Source organism: Chaetodon auriga, chromosome 18 (assembly GCF_051107435.1).
Source record: "Chaetodon auriga isolate fChaAug3 chromosome 18, fChaAug3.hap1, whole genome shotgun sequence".
Classification (NCBI taxonomy): domain Eukaryota; kingdom Metazoa; phylum Chordata; class Actinopteri; order Chaetodontiformes; family Chaetodontidae; genus Chaetodon; species Chaetodon auriga.
Window position 1 is genome coordinate 1,849,080 of NC_135091.1, and position 16,396 is coordinate 1,865,475.

General features: G+C 44.7%; 1 protein-coding gene across 3 annotated transcripts; it reads left to right on the plus strand.

Moving 5' to 3' along the window:
• Positions 1–516: 516 nt before the first annotated feature.
• dnajc5ga (DnaJ (Hsp40) homolog, subfamily C, member 5 gamma a) lies at positions 517–15,634 on the plus strand. 3 transcript variants are annotated; one of them, XM_076756101.1, is made up of 7 exons: positions 517–716; positions 8,334–8,461; positions 8,943–9,156; positions 9,328–9,484; positions 10,387–10,565; positions 11,189–11,228; positions 11,389–15,634. In XM_076756101.1, exons 2-5 carry the CDS (start codon positions 8,343–8,345, stop codon positions 10,560–10,562), a joined length of 666 nt encoding a protein of 221 aa, XP_076612216.1. In that variant the 5' UTR covers positions 517–716; positions 8,334–8,342; the 3' UTR covers positions 10,563–10,565; positions 11,189–11,228; positions 11,389–15,634. The 3 variants fall into 3 exon arrangements, with proteins under 3 accessions (XP_076612216.1, XP_076612219.1, XP_076612217.1); XM_076756102.1 differs by lacking the exon at positions 517–716 and adding an exon at positions 1,465–1,701; XM_076756104.1 differs by lacking the exon at positions 10,387–10,565 and having other exon boundaries at positions 552–716.
• The last annotated feature ends 762 nt before the right edge of the window (positions 15,635–16,396 follow it).

The following is a 16,396-nucleotide window of genomic DNA, read 5'->3' on the forward strand; positions in this document are numbered from 1 at the left end:
CAGAAAAATCCACATTCAAATCAATTCAGAGGTGTGCATGAATGACTCAGCAATGTTTTAAATACCAAAGCAAAATGAGATGAAATTTCAAGAAATAGATATGAAGTTGGGCTGCTGAATGACACTGGAGCTGCTGAGGTGTTTAAAGGCCAGACTGGACACACCTCATGGCTCTGAATTCCCTCTACTTTCATGTTATTGTCTTACATCCTATTGACATAATCTGAGGAATTGTTTCATTCTTTGTTCACTCTCACATACACAGACTAATTTCCTCCTGAAAGTACTGAGAGACATGCGTTTTGGTGAATAATTAACTTAAAACTGTTATTAAAAGTGCTGTTTTATTTCTCTTTATTCTTCAGCTGCTGCATATCAGCTCTGTGATGAGTAATTTGTGAAATAAAAAAATCATCTGGTTTTAATATTAGCTTAAGCGCTTAAAAGGTGGATTTTGGACGAAACCTTGAAAGCAACATCCCCTCCTCTTTCATTTCCTGGAAGGAGGAATCAGCCAATCACCGCGCAGGTCCTCCTGTGGCAGGCTGAGTTATACACGAAGAAGCGACCCGGCGGCCACGGCAGGCGGGCAGGCTTTTACTTCTCTGTTACCGGGCTAATATGAGCCCTTAAATTGAGAGTTAAGACATTAAACCGGATGCCTCTATGATCCACCAAACCTTACAGCGAGATATACAGTGTTCAGTTTGCACAAGGTAAGACATTTCCGCAGTACCACATCAGTTAGCATGATGTTAGCTAACAGTGTATGGCTGTCACGGTGACGTTCGCCGAACTCCATTCAAAAATCTGTCAGTTTAAGGTTGACTTGCTTGACAACAAAGGTACTACAACTTTATTACCGAGAGACTGTAAAATTATTCAAAACATTTTATGAAACGTTAATATACGTTTTGATATCTGACAATTGATAATATGCCGTATAAAGCCATTTTCATAAGTTTAACAGTACAAAATTGGAGGGCGGTGGCAGCAAACGGTTATAGACCACTGCTTGGAAGGATTTGGACATCTGTGGGAATATAAAACGCATGCATGTGTTTGGTTTGCGCTGAATCGTAGCATATGCACGGACTCCCTTAAGTCGAATTTTAAAATTTGCGCGTTGCACATGCAAGTTATGATACATTAAATTGATAGATTTTCAAATGCAGTTTGGTTTATCTTTGTCTTAACGCTTCAGTGGTATCGGGGCTACTACGGGCTAGCAGGTAGTTCAATAAAACGGGCCAGTGACATTTTTATACTTTTATTCCTGAAGTCTTGACTTGGATAAAATAAATTTAGTGGTCAGGTGTCACCTGTATGGTCTAGCAGTTAGGTTAGCTAACGGCTAGGTGACGTTACCTGTTTACCGTTATCCGTTTCTGTGAATAATTACAGTAAGAAACCCGGAGAGAAGGAACTTGACAGAACGAGACGAAACACGAGTCCTTCAGTGAAACCGTTAAAATGATTATTTATGAATAACCAAAAATTCATGTAAAATAGAAAGTATTTCTCCATGTGCAGGGAGATTAGCAAAGGATTAGGGCTCCACAAGGACAAACAGACGACTATCACGCGGCATTCCTTCCTCCGTCATACCGGACCATTATCCCCAAAACCAGCCGGTTTTTATCCCAGACCGACGTGTCTGTTCGATCAGAGCATCGTTAAATCACCCGTCTGTTAACTTCTGTGAGTATTTAATACGGAGACACGCGTCGCAGCCTAAAACTAGCGAGCATCTGTAGTTTGTGTACATTCACGCCTGATTTAATGACCTAATTATGCAAATGGAGTTTTTCTTGCCCTGAATCCGGTCTCCCAGGACGCACCTTCCTCTCTGTGCTGCCTCCTCTTCTTCTCAGATCAGTTTGCTTATAAATGACACTGTTAACCTGCTGCAAGTCAGAACTTTTGCAAACTCCAGCTTCTGACCTGAACTTGCCTCGCCCATAGATTGCACCATATAAATCTAATTCACATTTATGATGTGCCCACACAGTCAGCGGCTTCACATTTCATTTTAAGGTGGCATTTCTCACTTTTTACTGACCATAAGCAAACGCAGCATTGCAGGCAGAGCCTTGGTCAGAGTCTGCTGGAGACACTTCCTGAGGGTGAAGCCTGCCTCCATCATACTGTGTTATCCATGCCTGTATGTAAAAATGCAGATGTTATTTCTTATAGTTTCTTAACAAGCAGCAAAGGGTGATAAACTGGTGCAACCTCTTAATCCTGTTATAAAAAGTAATATTTAGCAGGTCTGATGATTTTAAATGAGACTCTAAATGACGTCAAACATATGTTTTGCATTGCTGTGCTGCAGTTAATCCTTAATTATTGGCTTATAGAAAGTGCACACTGAAATATCTACAGTAATTTTTTGGCTTAGTTCGATCTTGTAGATTTGACTTGTGTTGGTCTCGTCTCACCCAGCTGTTCCCACCTTTGTAAGAAACCTTAAAGGGGGGCAGTACCCACTCAAACCTGTGTATTTCACAGTCATTTCTATTGTTAAACTGTCTGGCTGATCTGTTTTGTAGGAGCTTTGGGCTGCTTGGCCTCGGCAGCTGTGATTACACAGTTAACATGTCGCCCACCTTAGAAAAGCTTTGTTATTTTTAACAATAAAGGGGAGAGAGCTATTTTAAGATGAACAGTCTATCTTCAGTCGTCACTGAGAGACTTTTCGTGGGAGTTGTTGCTCTTTGTCTTGGCATGATTTTTCTAATTTGTGGATTTCTGACAAGCACCTCTGCCTCCAGCAGTAAAAATGCCTCGTTGAACCGGCACAAAATAGGACTTTGATGTCTTTAGAGTTTAATGTTCTGTTATAATAATAGCCTTTTGAAAATGATGATTTAAGTGTCTAAAAATGGACCTGAACAGTAGATTAAGTGGCTTTGTGTGCAGATTTGTTGATATATATGGGTCTTTCTGATTCTGATAAACTGGCTAAACATCTCAGAAGACGGTTTTGTCGCAGTCGTTCAGTGTGAGACTGAACAAATATCTGGCTGAACGTGTTTGAGTCAGTCCCGCTGAGCGTCTGTTTGTGACTAATCTTCTCGTTGCTTCTGCTGTTTTTCTGTGCTTTCAGTGGGATTTTTGAGATGTTTCTCTTCGTCACATTAGCTGTATCAGTGATTGAGCAAGCTTGATGTTTAAGTGACATACTTTTACATTTTTATCAAACTACAAAACAACTAAATAATGATTAATTCAGAATATGTAAAACACCAGTTTCCATATCAGTTTTACTGCTGCAAGCCTCTCTCTGTTTCTTATCAACGACTAGCACGGTCTCAAGTTTTCAATCTAACCTTAAACACATGCAAACAGATACTCTGATAGCCTCATTTCCTCCTTTTGTCTGTCAGCTGACGGCCCTTCAGCTGAAAAGCACGCTGCATAGTGGCTAAAGTTAGATTAATATCTGCACTTCATAGAACTTGGAGTACAAAAGAGTCCCAGTCAGCTGTTTGGAGAGGAAGACAAAAGACTCAGTGTGTCTCTGTCTCTAGTTTTAGTGGCTGTACTGGACTGCTGTTGTGTTATGGTTCATTTTCATACCCTCGGCCTCGTTAGCGTGATAAATGAGAGCCATTTGCATGCGTGCAGTCAGGGCTGTTTTTATAGTCTGCACCACAGCGACTGCAGTTAGCTAATTAACCTAACAGCCCGGCTGATACTCGATCGATGGCTCCAGTGTGAGCTGCAGGGTGGCACTTTGATCGGTGCAGGAGCCCGGTGGTCTTGAAGGTTTATGAGGAAAGCAAGTGTGTTAAGGCCTCTTCCATGGACCTGCTCCTCCTGCCAGGCTGCCCGGTGGTTTGTGCAGCATGTTTGGAGAGTTTGGAGTATTTACATCAGCTTTCTTGGCTTCAGCGGGCGTGCCATCTGGGCCTGCAGCGTCTCCATCGTTCACAAAATAAAGGTCTTTGTGGCGACATCTTCGCAGGGTTTATTCTGATCAACATCCTGAGCAGGTTCTCGTTTTGTCACGTGCACTTCATGCAAGACTCTGGTGCTGTTGATGTCCAGAACACGCAGATGCTCATTGAAATGATGCTGTCACAGCTTCTGCTAAGGCTCAAACATGTAATATATGTGAAATAACAAAGGAAAAGCGGCTGATTGTCACTCTTGAGGAGCTGGAAGCATCAAATGTTTGATCATCTCCAGTGTTTTTGAGTTAAGTGGTCATCAAAATCAAGTGGATGCATCGATAATTTCTGGATGGAATCTCTTCTTACACAGTCTGTCAACTAACTTTATGCCCCAATTATGGTGCAGTGACGAACACGTTCTGCTGTGCAATCTGTAATATTCCCCCAGCTGTGCTGTCTGTTACCTCTCACATCTCACTTTTACATTATATACGAAAAACTCATTCAGCCTCTTTTCACTTCCCTATTTATTCTTAACTTTTTTTTGTTGTATGCAGCTTAATATCACTGCATGTTTGCCAGAGCAGCAGCGTCATTCTTAAGTAAATTAGGTACGACACAAAACTGTCACGATACAGCGATTCTGCGATACTTCATGCATTCAATCATCCACGATGCATCACAGCGTCTGAAGGAACGCTAAACGCTAAAAAGGCAAATGATTCCAGGGTTTAGAGCGGCTGCATGTTTTAATGATAACACTGACATTTGGTGTCGATTCGAATCACAAGAGGAAGTAACAGTATTGATATTTTGTCCATCCCCCACAGTTGATATTGACATTTGAAGCCATTTTGCAAACCGTTATCCAAAAAAAGTGACTTGCACTCCATCTTTTCTGATTCCAAACACATGTCAGCGGTGTAAAGCTTACGGTCTGTTTTCACAACAGGAGGCTCTCTAATCGGATGACAGCTAACAGAAGCAAATCTGGTTTCTGTTTCACTGAAGCAGCACGAGAACTTGATTCTGGGCCTTTTCTCATTAAAAACAAAACTTTCAATCTGGATTTGGACTAATTCATCTGTCTGCCTCTATATTCTCATACATACATTCTCGCTCTGGTGGTCGGCTTGTACTTGTACTGCACTCAACTATTCCCACCTTTTTGAGAAGCATGAAAGGAAGGTTTCACCCGGTCAGGCCTGTGTATTAGTCATTTATGTTGTACATACATACATCATATTGGACAGTCTGTCTTGTGATGAAACGGTATGTAGCATCTACAGAGTATATCTGAGTATCCAGAAGCTATTTTGCAGGAACGTCGGGCTGCATGTCGTCCACCTTTTGAGAGATATTGAGCGATATGAGCACGACGTTCACTGCACGCAGCAGAGTTTCCCCCAAAAGATGCCCTCAGGACGGCAATCTTATTATAGCAAACTGTAAATAATCGGGATTTGAATGGAGCGACGCGCCACCTGTGGGCGGCCGCTCGGCTTGCCGTCATTGAACGAGCTGTAACTGGCCTCAGAAGATAATAAAGTTCAGTGTTTTACAGGGAAATCTGACAAACAAGATGTACCACTGTTCTGTCACAGCGTGTCTGGATCAGTCTGTACCATCATGAACCTTTCTGTAGTCTTTCCTTTGTCCTTCCTGTACCCCCCGACAACCCTTCGCCGTGGGGACCGCCGTGGATCCACCGGCTCTTCTCTCTGAGTTTACTGTTTGACACGGAGAGCAGACGTCTTTCCGATGGTCAGCTGGGATGACAGAGGCCCTGCTCGCGCTGCTCCACCGTTAGCCGCTGTGTGATTTGTAATAACTGCAACGTTTTTAATCTCATGCAAATCTGCTCACTTTGCAATAACAAAACAAATCCAAAGCAAATTAGCTGCCATATGCCAGAAAATAAGGCTGTTGTGTTACTATTGCTTCACTTTCACAGATTTTTTCCCTCGTGGAGGCGGCGGTTCAGCCTGCTGTACAGAACGTTAGCATCCTCTTTAACTCCCTCTGTGTGTGTGCGCTCCCTCCCATGATGCATCAGACACAGAAATAAAGATCTGTGGACACTTTCAGTTGAGTTTGTCACGGTGTGTGTGTGTGTGTGTGTGTGTGTGTGTGTGTGTGTGTGTGTGTGTGTGTGTGTGTGTGTGTGTGTGTGTGTGTGTGTGTGTGCTGGGCTGGGCTGTCTAGCCAGACTCTGACCAGGACATTGGCCCTCTCTGACATGGACTCGAACAAGTAATCTGTGAGATCAGCAAACTGTAATCTTCTTTAGTCAACGACCCGCACAGCATTATTTGTATGGCTGAGTAAGAGAGTGTGTGTGTGTGTGTGTGTGTGTGTGTGTGTGTGTGTGCGCGTGCAGTAGTTCAATAGAAATCCCTCTGTATATTGTAATTGCGCAGCACCAATTCCAAGCTATTGACCCACACTGTAAGTCATCGCCTGTAGTTATGAAACAGTGGTGATTATGGGTGTAATTAAAGGTGCAGTGTGCAGGATTTAAGCAAATCTGTCAGCAGACGTGGAAAATAATATTCATAGTCATGTTTTCAGTCACCTGGAAATAAGAATCTGTGCTTTTGTCCCCTGGTTCTTTGGGTCCTCTTTCATGGGGTCCACCATGTTGCACTGCCGTGTTTGTACAGTAGCCCAGAACGGACAAACCAAACTCCAGAGAGGGCCTTTTTATCGCGTTTTTAGTGGCTTTCTCCTGCACACTTGGAAGGGGAGGGTGAGGCGAGGGGTGTTCAGTTGATTGCAGTCTGCAACGTCACACTTGAAGCCTCTGAATCCCACACAGTCGTCCTTTTTGTTTTTATTGTCCAGCAAGTCTGGTCCGGTCTTGGTAAATCTAGGAGGTCGGTGTGATGCGCTGAACTCTTGGAACCATGAACTCTTCTTTTTGCTCGCAGATCAGGGGTGAACACAAAGGATGGAGATTGTGTGTTTGATTTCTGAGAACTGCCATCTAATTTCACTGTAAGCAGATCAGCTGAGATCTGCCTCTTATTCTACCTGCTGACAGACTAAAAGCATGTTGTCTTCTCACGTCTGTCCTCCGGCATCTCTCTCCTCGTCCCTCTCCAGCTGTTTAAACCCTCCCTAATTAAAGTCAGTGCAGCTGCATCACGTGTGTGGGACCATCCCCCGAATCAGCCTAAATGACTAATTGATTAACTGTTTAACTTAAATATTTGCAGCTTTTCTCTCGTTTGGATCACAGACACGTTTGAGTTTTGTATTGATGGACTTGTTTTGACATTAAATGAGTGAATTATTAATAAATCAATGGAAAAAATCATCTGCTCAGTCAAGGCTGCTCTGGTTTTAATTAAAAAACTGAATCAAAGAGTGAGAAGCAGCAGCTTCCATCAGTGCTGACCGTCACTGTCAGACTACCTGTCAACTAACAACAACATAATGAAGTGCAATAATAAATATTTTATCTCTCAGCTGCAGCATTAATGTCCCTGATGATTTTATCTGTAATAAAGATTTCTGCACGGAGGACACCGCTCACTTCTCAGGAAGGAGAATCTCTTGTGCTGATGAAAATCTTCTCATGATGCTGTTCACTCAGCACTGTAAGCTCACGAGAAGCCCCCCCTCCACAAATCCAGAGTGACTGGTTTATATGGGAATTAACGTGGTAATCCTGCTCTTTGTTAACAGGGGGAGGAAGAGGAGGAAGTCCTCCTCATGGCTCATAGACACGTCTCTGGGTCTTTGCTTCTTATCGTGGTTGTTCGTCATAATTTCAAAAGCATCTCAAAGAACCAGTGACTCACTTGATTTACTGCCTTATTTATGTTTAACATTTGCTGATGTCCATTATATCCATATTTTACTGTGCATGTATAGATTTTCTAATGTGCAATAGTACAAAACACTGCATTTTATGATCAGTGTCTTATTTAATAACGTGTAATATCTGGTTTACACAAGACCAGACGGGACAATGTTAACCTCGTCCGAGTAGCTTGTTGTGTTTGTATTAACAGACTTGCTCTGTTTTAGCGCTTTATTTTCTTGTTGCTGTCCATATTTTGCTACTGCAGAAGCAAAGTTTCCAGATCGTTTCATTTCCAGCAGGTGTTGCTTGATGTCTTTGGTCTTCTGAGCACTTTAGAGCTTAAAGCCTGAGTTCTTATGCATCGTTCAGCCCTGCAGCTCTGTGTACATTTCTGAAGCCCGTCATGCCTGCTGACTGGAGCTGCTGAGCAGTTATACACCAGCCCGGCTGCTCCTTTGGTAAACAGCAGTGCTGGGAACTTGAAACAGGGCGTTTCAGGCTGGCTGGTGAGCTGTGTGGAGAGGCTGCAGCTCTGGATGTCTCAGCCCTCAGCAGCAGTTAATAACATCAAACTCATCATCTTAGGACATCTTCTGACTCTGTTTATCTTCTCTCTGCGACAGAGGTGAGCCATGGCTGAACCGAACTCCTCCCGTCCCCAAAGGAAGATGTCCACCGCTGGGGAGAGCGTGTACAAGGTGCTAGGCCTGGAGAAAGGAGCGTCGCCTGAGGACATCAAGAAGGCGTACAGGTGAGCAGTCTGAGCGTCCAGTAATGGGAGACATTAGTCCGATGAAGCCGTCTCAGCTGTCACTTCAGAAAGGATTAGATTCTCCAGAGCAGCCACGCTAGCCGTGTTGTAATTATTACTTTAGGTATTTCCTTAATCCTTTGCTTTAATGTGTGTAATCCTGCTCCTGATTGTGTCGGCAAATCCCCCCTCATAAGTGGTGAGATCATTGGAGCTGTTCAGAGACGAAGACGAGCTGACACGAAAGCATATGCTAATAAGCAAATAATGGTTATTTTCATTATTGGTCGTCTGGTTAGCGCTGCCGGGCCGGGCACGCCATCTTTACACCTCCATCGATTGATACTCGATCCTTTTAATAGACAGTAAAAATGGCTTTGATCAGCCGGAGCCCTCCTCCCTTCTCTTAATCCTTTCCTTAATTTTCCTCTGTTTCACTTCGCGTTATTTCATTTCCACGTGTGCTCTTGTCTCCTGTCAGGAAGCTAGCATTGAAGTACCACCCAGACAAGAACCCGGACAACCCGGAGGCGGCGGAGAAGTTTAAGGAGATCAACAACGCCAACTCTATTTTAAATGACGAGACCAAGAGGAAGATCTATGACGAGTATGGCTCCATGGGCCTTTACGTGTCCGAACAGTTCGGAGAGGAGAGCGTCAAATATTACTTCCTCATGTCCAAATGGTGGTTTAAGGTTGGTGCTTTGGTTTGCTTTCACTCTGTGTGGACTTGAAACGTGATTATTCTGAGGGCTGGTCTGAAGTCACTGTGGTGAAGGGTTTGAAGGACCGTTCGATCGACCGTTTGCTGTCATTTGGCTGAACGTGGTTTGAAGGTTGCACCGTTTGCTTGTTCCTTCCTGCAGGGTCTGGTTCTGTGCTGTACACTGTTCACCTGCTGCTGCTGCTGCTGCTGCTGCTGTTTCTGCTGTGGCAAATGTAAACCACCAGACGACGACGAGAACTACCAGTACGTGGACCCTGAAGACCTGGAGGCCCAAATCAAAGCAGAGCAGGACGGAGGTGAGAGACGGTCACACGTTTACACTTCACATTCATCTCTTTACAATCAAGTAACCAGAAGCTTTAGTGTGAAGAGAGAAAGTTACACGTTTCAGTCCTGGAGATCCTCCATATTCCTACATCTCAGTCAGAGTTTGTTACTGGACATTTCAGTGTTTCGTGTCCAGTGTCTGACTGTGCTCAAATCTTGGAGGCAGCGTTAAAGGCCAGAGGCGTTTTGGACTCGTAGCAGGATTCCTGCACATCGGTCACGGCTTTTTTGTGGTTGTCCTTCATGGAGGAGAAACATTAAAATAACCTGTTTGTGCCTCAGCAGCTTCAGCAGCACAGCTTCCCGAGCCGATGGCTCGCTGTGCTTTCCAATGCTTAGCTTAGCATTGTGGCTGTAATCCAGCCGACTTATCTGTGAGTCGATCTCAGTGATGCACATGAAACATGGGCAGAGAGCGAGGAGGCTAAATTCAGACCATGACGATGCAGTTTTATTACCTCAACACGAGTATCTACATATTCTACAAAGGTACAAGTCTGCATATGTAAGTGTTCGTTAATATTAGCAAACATTAGCCCCCATAAGCTAATGGCCATACCAGAACAGGTGAGTTTGGCAGAGCGCAGACATGATGGCTGACTGCGATCACTTTCCCGTCCTCCAGACAGAAACGTGCTTCATTCTGAAACAGAAGAACAGTTTTTCTCTGTGCCAGTTGCTCCACATGCTGTCGCATTTCAATGCTTATGAAACTTTTAATTAACAGCTTGAAGTCTATTAATGTGCAAACAGCGTCTGCAGGAAAACTGCTGTAGAAAGTAAAAGAAGAAGGGCTTCCTGTGACTTCACCAGTGAATTTAACGTCTCTCTCACGCTGCAGGATTCGTGTTTTCATGCTCCAATCCAACAGGTTACACAGTTATCATAGGCCAGCCCACGTCTAATGTGGGTCCAGAAAGCCCAGAAGGCCAGAGTCAGCCCATCCCCCTGCCGATGCCGATGCCAATGCCTCCAGCTGAGCCCCAGTCGCCGCCCAGTCCAGCAGGGGAAGAAAACCCCGGGGAGACCTTACCAGAGTCAAAATGACTCGTAAGAGCCGCCTCGTCTCATTTCTGTGTCTCATCGTCCGTCCATCCGTTTTGTCCTCATCCTTGGTTGTTGCTGGCTGTTCGTGGCTCATCGCTGCTGCTTCACTCATCCGTAACAAAGCGCCCGTGCTGTCCAGTGACCGCCGCCACACGTCTCCCGCCCCAGTCGCCGTCCTGTGCGTGCATGTTGTCTCGTGCTGTCCATATGGCTGCTGTCAGTGTTACATTAAGCATGGCTGAGTTACTGACTGCAGCTTCAGTCTTTTGTATTGTGCAGCTTGTACTGGATGTCGTGTTGATGACAGACTGGAAAATCTTTGCTTTCACCATGTGGAGACAGAAGACTGAAGAAGGAAACGTGTGGTGTCACGTCAGTGATCAGATCTTTGTTGTGTTTGTCAGACATGTCTTCAAAGCTCCTCACACTGCATGTCCACTAACATGTACCAAACACAAGACTTCATGTGATTTAATCATTGAGTTTATTTACTGTCGTTGCTCTGTTTCCTGCTGGTTTACAGCTGAAGACCTGAACGCTGTGGGTGCTGTATGAAAATAGGCATTTTGACCAACTCTAACTGTTTGATGTTGTGGTGACGTGAGCGTCTTTGTCTCCTCCCACAGGAAAGTGACAGCGTGGACGAGCCTCAACTAGCAGAAGCAGGTAGGAAAGAGTCTGACTGGTATTTTATTATTGTTATTATTGGATGGATGTTTGTTATTTGTGCACATGCAGGGTAGAGCATCAGATAGAAGCTCCACGTTTGTTCGTTTCATGCTGAGTTCAGTCTGTCTCTTTGACCTCCACTCTTGTCCCTCTTCAGCCTCTCGAGCCCCTGATACGATCCAGCCACATTCGACTGCTGCCAGCGACGCAGAGATCAACCAGCCCAAAGCCACCAGCCAGCCCAGGCCCACGCCTCCACACCGACCCCCCAACCTACCTGATCTACCCACTGGACGACACCTGTGAAGTGGGCACTAGAGGCTCTTGCACCCCCCCCCCCCCGAACTCAACTTATGGGGGAGAATTCATGCAAATTAATCTACGAGCTGGGCTCTGAAAACACTAAGACACCTCACTGAAAATAAAGGCCCCCTCACTTTAGCCCTAGCCGGGGCGAGCAGCTCAGTCATCCAGCATGCCTGGACTCCTTACTAACCTGTTCTTATCATACCATCACAACCAGTAAGGATGTGACACTGGGCAGGAAGATGGCAAACACTGGGTGATACGAGGGCCAACGCAGCCTGGAGCGATGATCGTCATCCCTCATCTGCTGTCCAGAGCAGGACTGGAATTATCTTTTCTATTCTGTCTCCGTCTCCCTCCATCTTGGACTCCGAAGGTCACCAGCAGGAGCACTGCTTTTCTTACATTTCTCCCCCTTTAACTCGTTCTGGAAAGAAACCCAATGAGGGTTTTTGGTAAAATTACTCCAGTACGGATCTGGATGCCATCATCAGACGCCAGCAGCACGACGATGTGGGTGTGGGTGTGGGTGTGGAGCCCCCCCCCCCTTCATGTCACTTCACAGCAAAGCTTTCAATCGGGACACTTCTACTTTCCACACAAAGACATAAAAGCGAAGGAGGGAGAGCGAAGAGGAGATGTGTGGCAGCAGACGTGACGGATGATGTTTGATGTCTGAGCCAAAACCTGGAGCTGAAGATTCGGAGCATGGATCAGGAGTAGAGTCCAGGCTCCCTGCCCCAACGTGCATGCGTTGTTTTTGTTTTTTCAGATGCATGCCCCCCCCCACTGTACAGCACTGGAATACAGTACACACCCCAAACCACAAAACATGACAGAACTGCCTGTACAGACTCTGGTTACACACACACACACACACACACCAGCCTGTCTGTCATCGTGCGCCGCCCTCTGCTAGAAAAAACAACCCGCAGCGTAATCTGTTGACTGAATGGACAATGACAGACGCCATACAAGGAAAAAAGCTACATTAAAGTGTAAACCAGACGATAACTGTTCAGTTATGTTTTGTCCGATCTGCATCGTTCTGATCCCTCTCGCGCTGCAGTCAGACCAAAGGCGACAGCTCCATGTAGCCTGCCGACCCGCGGTGCTCCGGTCCAGGCCGACAGTCTCCTGAAATGCAGTTTGCTCTGGAAGCCACCGCTCAGCTTGTCAGTGCTTTGTATAATATGCATTTGGGTCTATGCACCTTGTGAAGCGGGTCTGTTCCATTTGGTTCTTCTGTTGTTTCTTTAAGCCTCTGTTCAGGTTGTAAATCTGTAATCGTACCTCTAAACCTCCAGAACTACAGAAACCATCAACGTCACGGTTGCTTGATAAGTTCAGGTCCAGATTCACTCAGACTGCACTGCACGGCGATCTGCTGATGACGTTTTCACTTTGCACTGAAGCCACGTTATGCTATGCTAATTAGTTTCTGTCTGTTTGACGGAGCGCTGAGCAAACAGTCTTTCTGCCACTCTTACTTCAGCCGGAGGACTGATCCGTTAAGTCCTGCATCTTTTCCCCATGAATCTTCTTTTCACTCTCCCTGACACCATGGTGACAGTGATGTGCCTTGACCAGCGAAACGGCTCTCGTGTGCACGTGTGTTCTGCGGCTGTTGGCGAGTGCATGACCACAGCTGGAAAAGAGGCTCCGTTCGCCCGTTTGCTGGTCGGGTCATTTATTCTTGCTTTTCCCCGTGCAAACCTTTAGTGAATCTGGATCAGTGTTGTTGTTTTAGCATGTACTGAAAGTCACTCACTCTCGTTTGATGCACAGGAGCAGTCACCCAGTTGTCTTCATGGTTGACGTCAAGGTTGCAGCTAACGGTTATTTACTCGCTTCATCACTTCGTCTTCATGCCAGAAAACACTGAAAAATGGCCGCCACGGTTTCCCAGAGCCCAAGGTGATGTCTTCAGTTGTCCAACAAACAGTCCAGAACGCAAAGACTTTTAGTTTTCTGTCCTTAAGCAGCAAGTGTTCATTGAGAAACTGGAACTCGAGAATATTCTGCATTTTTGCTTAACGTACGAAATGATTAATCAATTAACTTGATCCATTAATTGACTAATTGTTGTTAACTGTTACTGCCACAGGTCACGACAGCTGTCATCAGGATTTAAACGGACTTCTGTGGTGACTGATGTGTAAATAAGGCTGTTCAGAGCGGCGACAGGCTGCGTTCAGGCGTGTTTTCCCCTCAGTTTGAATTAAATCTAACGAGTTCAAAGGAATAAACTGTTGCCAACAGTCGATAGCACGTGAACAGTGTTACGTAATGTTTACTGGAGTGGGCGCATACTGTCCTCCAACGTTTTCATGTTTAGTTGCTTACATCACAGGTGCTTCGAGGTTCAACGCACTTTACGTCTGGAACATGATTATTAATCCTGTGAGCATTTGTGCCACTTTAACATCGTCTCACCTGACTATCAGCATTTCTGGTTTGTTGAAACGCACCATAAATCTACAAACTGAGTCCTCTGATGTGACGGGATGGACGCTGACGCTACAGTCTAATATGGTGAAGCCAAATCTGCATCGCAGGGTGATTAAACACTACTAAAGGAACAGTTTGACACTGTGGGAAATGTGCTTTTTCTCTTCCTGGACGCTGTTCCCGGCTAAGAGACAGTCCAGCACAGAGCCAGTAGTAACAGCTCACAGCTTGTTTTGTTTTTTGTCTTATTTAAATGAGATACAACATGTTAATTGGCAGGATTAACCTTCACACAGAGCCAGGCTAGCTGTTTCCCCCTGTTTCCAGTCTCTATGCTAAGCTAAGCTAAGCTAAGCTAAGCATCTGCTGGCTGTAGCTTCATACAGACTGTACAGACATGAGAGGAGTGTTGATATTCTCATCTTAGTCTCAGCAAGAAAGCAGAAAAGTGTATTTCCCATAATGTTGACCTGTTCCTTAAAATCCAATTTATTCAAGCTAAACTAAGCTTAACTAAGCTAAACAAACCTTTAAGATTGTTTACTTTACTTGTTGATGTGCTGTGGAGAGTTATTCTACTGTGGAGTATTTGTTGGTACGTTTTTGCAGTTTTTAAGCGAAGTGTTCTCCCTCTGTGGTGGCAGAGTGAACTTTGTTCTTCTCACAATAAATAAAGGTCATAGCCTGTGAAGGCTTCAGATGCACCGCTGAAAAGCGACACACACGCAGTTAAACTCGTCTCTCAGCTGCTAAAAGTCCTCAATATTACCCGTGAGCTGCAGTCGACCTCCACGTCGGAGCAGCAGCCAAACTCTTTGTGTCATTTTGTGAATTACAAACCAGCTCAGACAAACATCTCCATCGCTTTTCTTTGGCTTCGATGGATTCGGTCTGCGAGCCCGAAGGTCGTCGCGTCATCGAGTTTTTGACCATCAGCAGCCAAAACCCGCCGTTTGAAAAGCGTCCCGTAACATTTCAGGAATAATTATTTTTGTCTTTTTTCAGATCCTCTCAAATCCAATCAGTGAAGCGTAACGCGACGAGGCCGTGGAGCACGGAAAGAAGACATTATTTATTATTTTTGTAATTGTTGTAAATAACTCATAAAACAGAAGAATAACGGACAGAATTCCTTATTGTTAACGGAAGTTTTATGAATTAATGTCTCTTTTAACAGTGTACATACATTTTTATGATTTTTTTTATTTGTCGCATAGAAATACCATCGTTTGACTTTAATAACAGTAGAAGAGTTGGCGGTCAGCTTGAGTTTGAAATGACGAGCGCAGACTCTAAAATCATTTCTGTGTCTGCTCTGAAGTACTGGCTTGAATGCTCTCTGCTAACCTGTTAGCCTAATGCTAATATATGCTAAGACAGTTAGCATGCAGCTAACATTCTTCCAGGAACAGATGGATGATTTTTTCTGTGTTCCCGTTGCGCTCAGTTGACCAGTTGGACAATCTGCCCAAGTTGCTGTACTTCTGTTGAGTGACATGAAGCATTAACGTGAACTTTAGAAGAACTTTACGAAGACGTTTCATCGGTGTAGATGAAGGTTTTTCTCACCGTCGTGGTTCCCTGTGGACGATCTGTAAATGAGTTACTATGAAATTCAACCAAATAAAAAATGGAGATTTTATAACTTCCTGTCTGTTGGTTTGTTTTTGTATTTCCATGATATTGATTAATAGCATTTTATTGCATTTACTTTAAAGGATAGTTCATATTTAACAAACCATATAATTTTATTGCCATAAAACCAGCAGTGGGACTGTTTTCAGCGGCGGATGAATCCACATTTGCAGCAGGACAGTCGAGCTGTGGCACAGAAGAAAAAGAATATCAGGCTGTCGTTAGTAGGATCAATTAATTGCTGACAATAAGAGAAATTTAGAATCTCACCTTTAAGCTGAACGGCCAATCAGAGCTGCTGCTCCTGAAGCCTTTGTGATGCACAATGACGAGCCGAACAGTAGCTGGTGGTTCAGAGGCTTGAATATATCTGTGTGCTGGTATGTTTAGCTTACTCTGCAGCAGCCCCCCCCCCCCCCCAGCCTATAAATAGTCCAGTAATCCCATTAATAGCTTAGTCTACTTAGCCGACTCCATTCTGTTGATTAGCAAATAGCTCGTGTGTTCGCTCGCAGAGGAAGCGACCTCACTGCTGCGTCTCGCTTATCAGAGAGCCGACAAAGGTCAGAGGGCAGGAGGAGAGGGTCTGCGGGGGGGACAGTCTGGTTCAGTCTCACGGGTGTATTGGCACCGTTTGTCTGGTTTATTCATTCGTTCATGAGCTGGTTTATTGAAGTTATGTAGTTGATCCAATTCGTTTGTTTGTTTCTTCTGCAAAAACAGATTTTCAGGAAATTTGGTGCAAAGTTGAAAAACAAACATTAGTTTTTTTT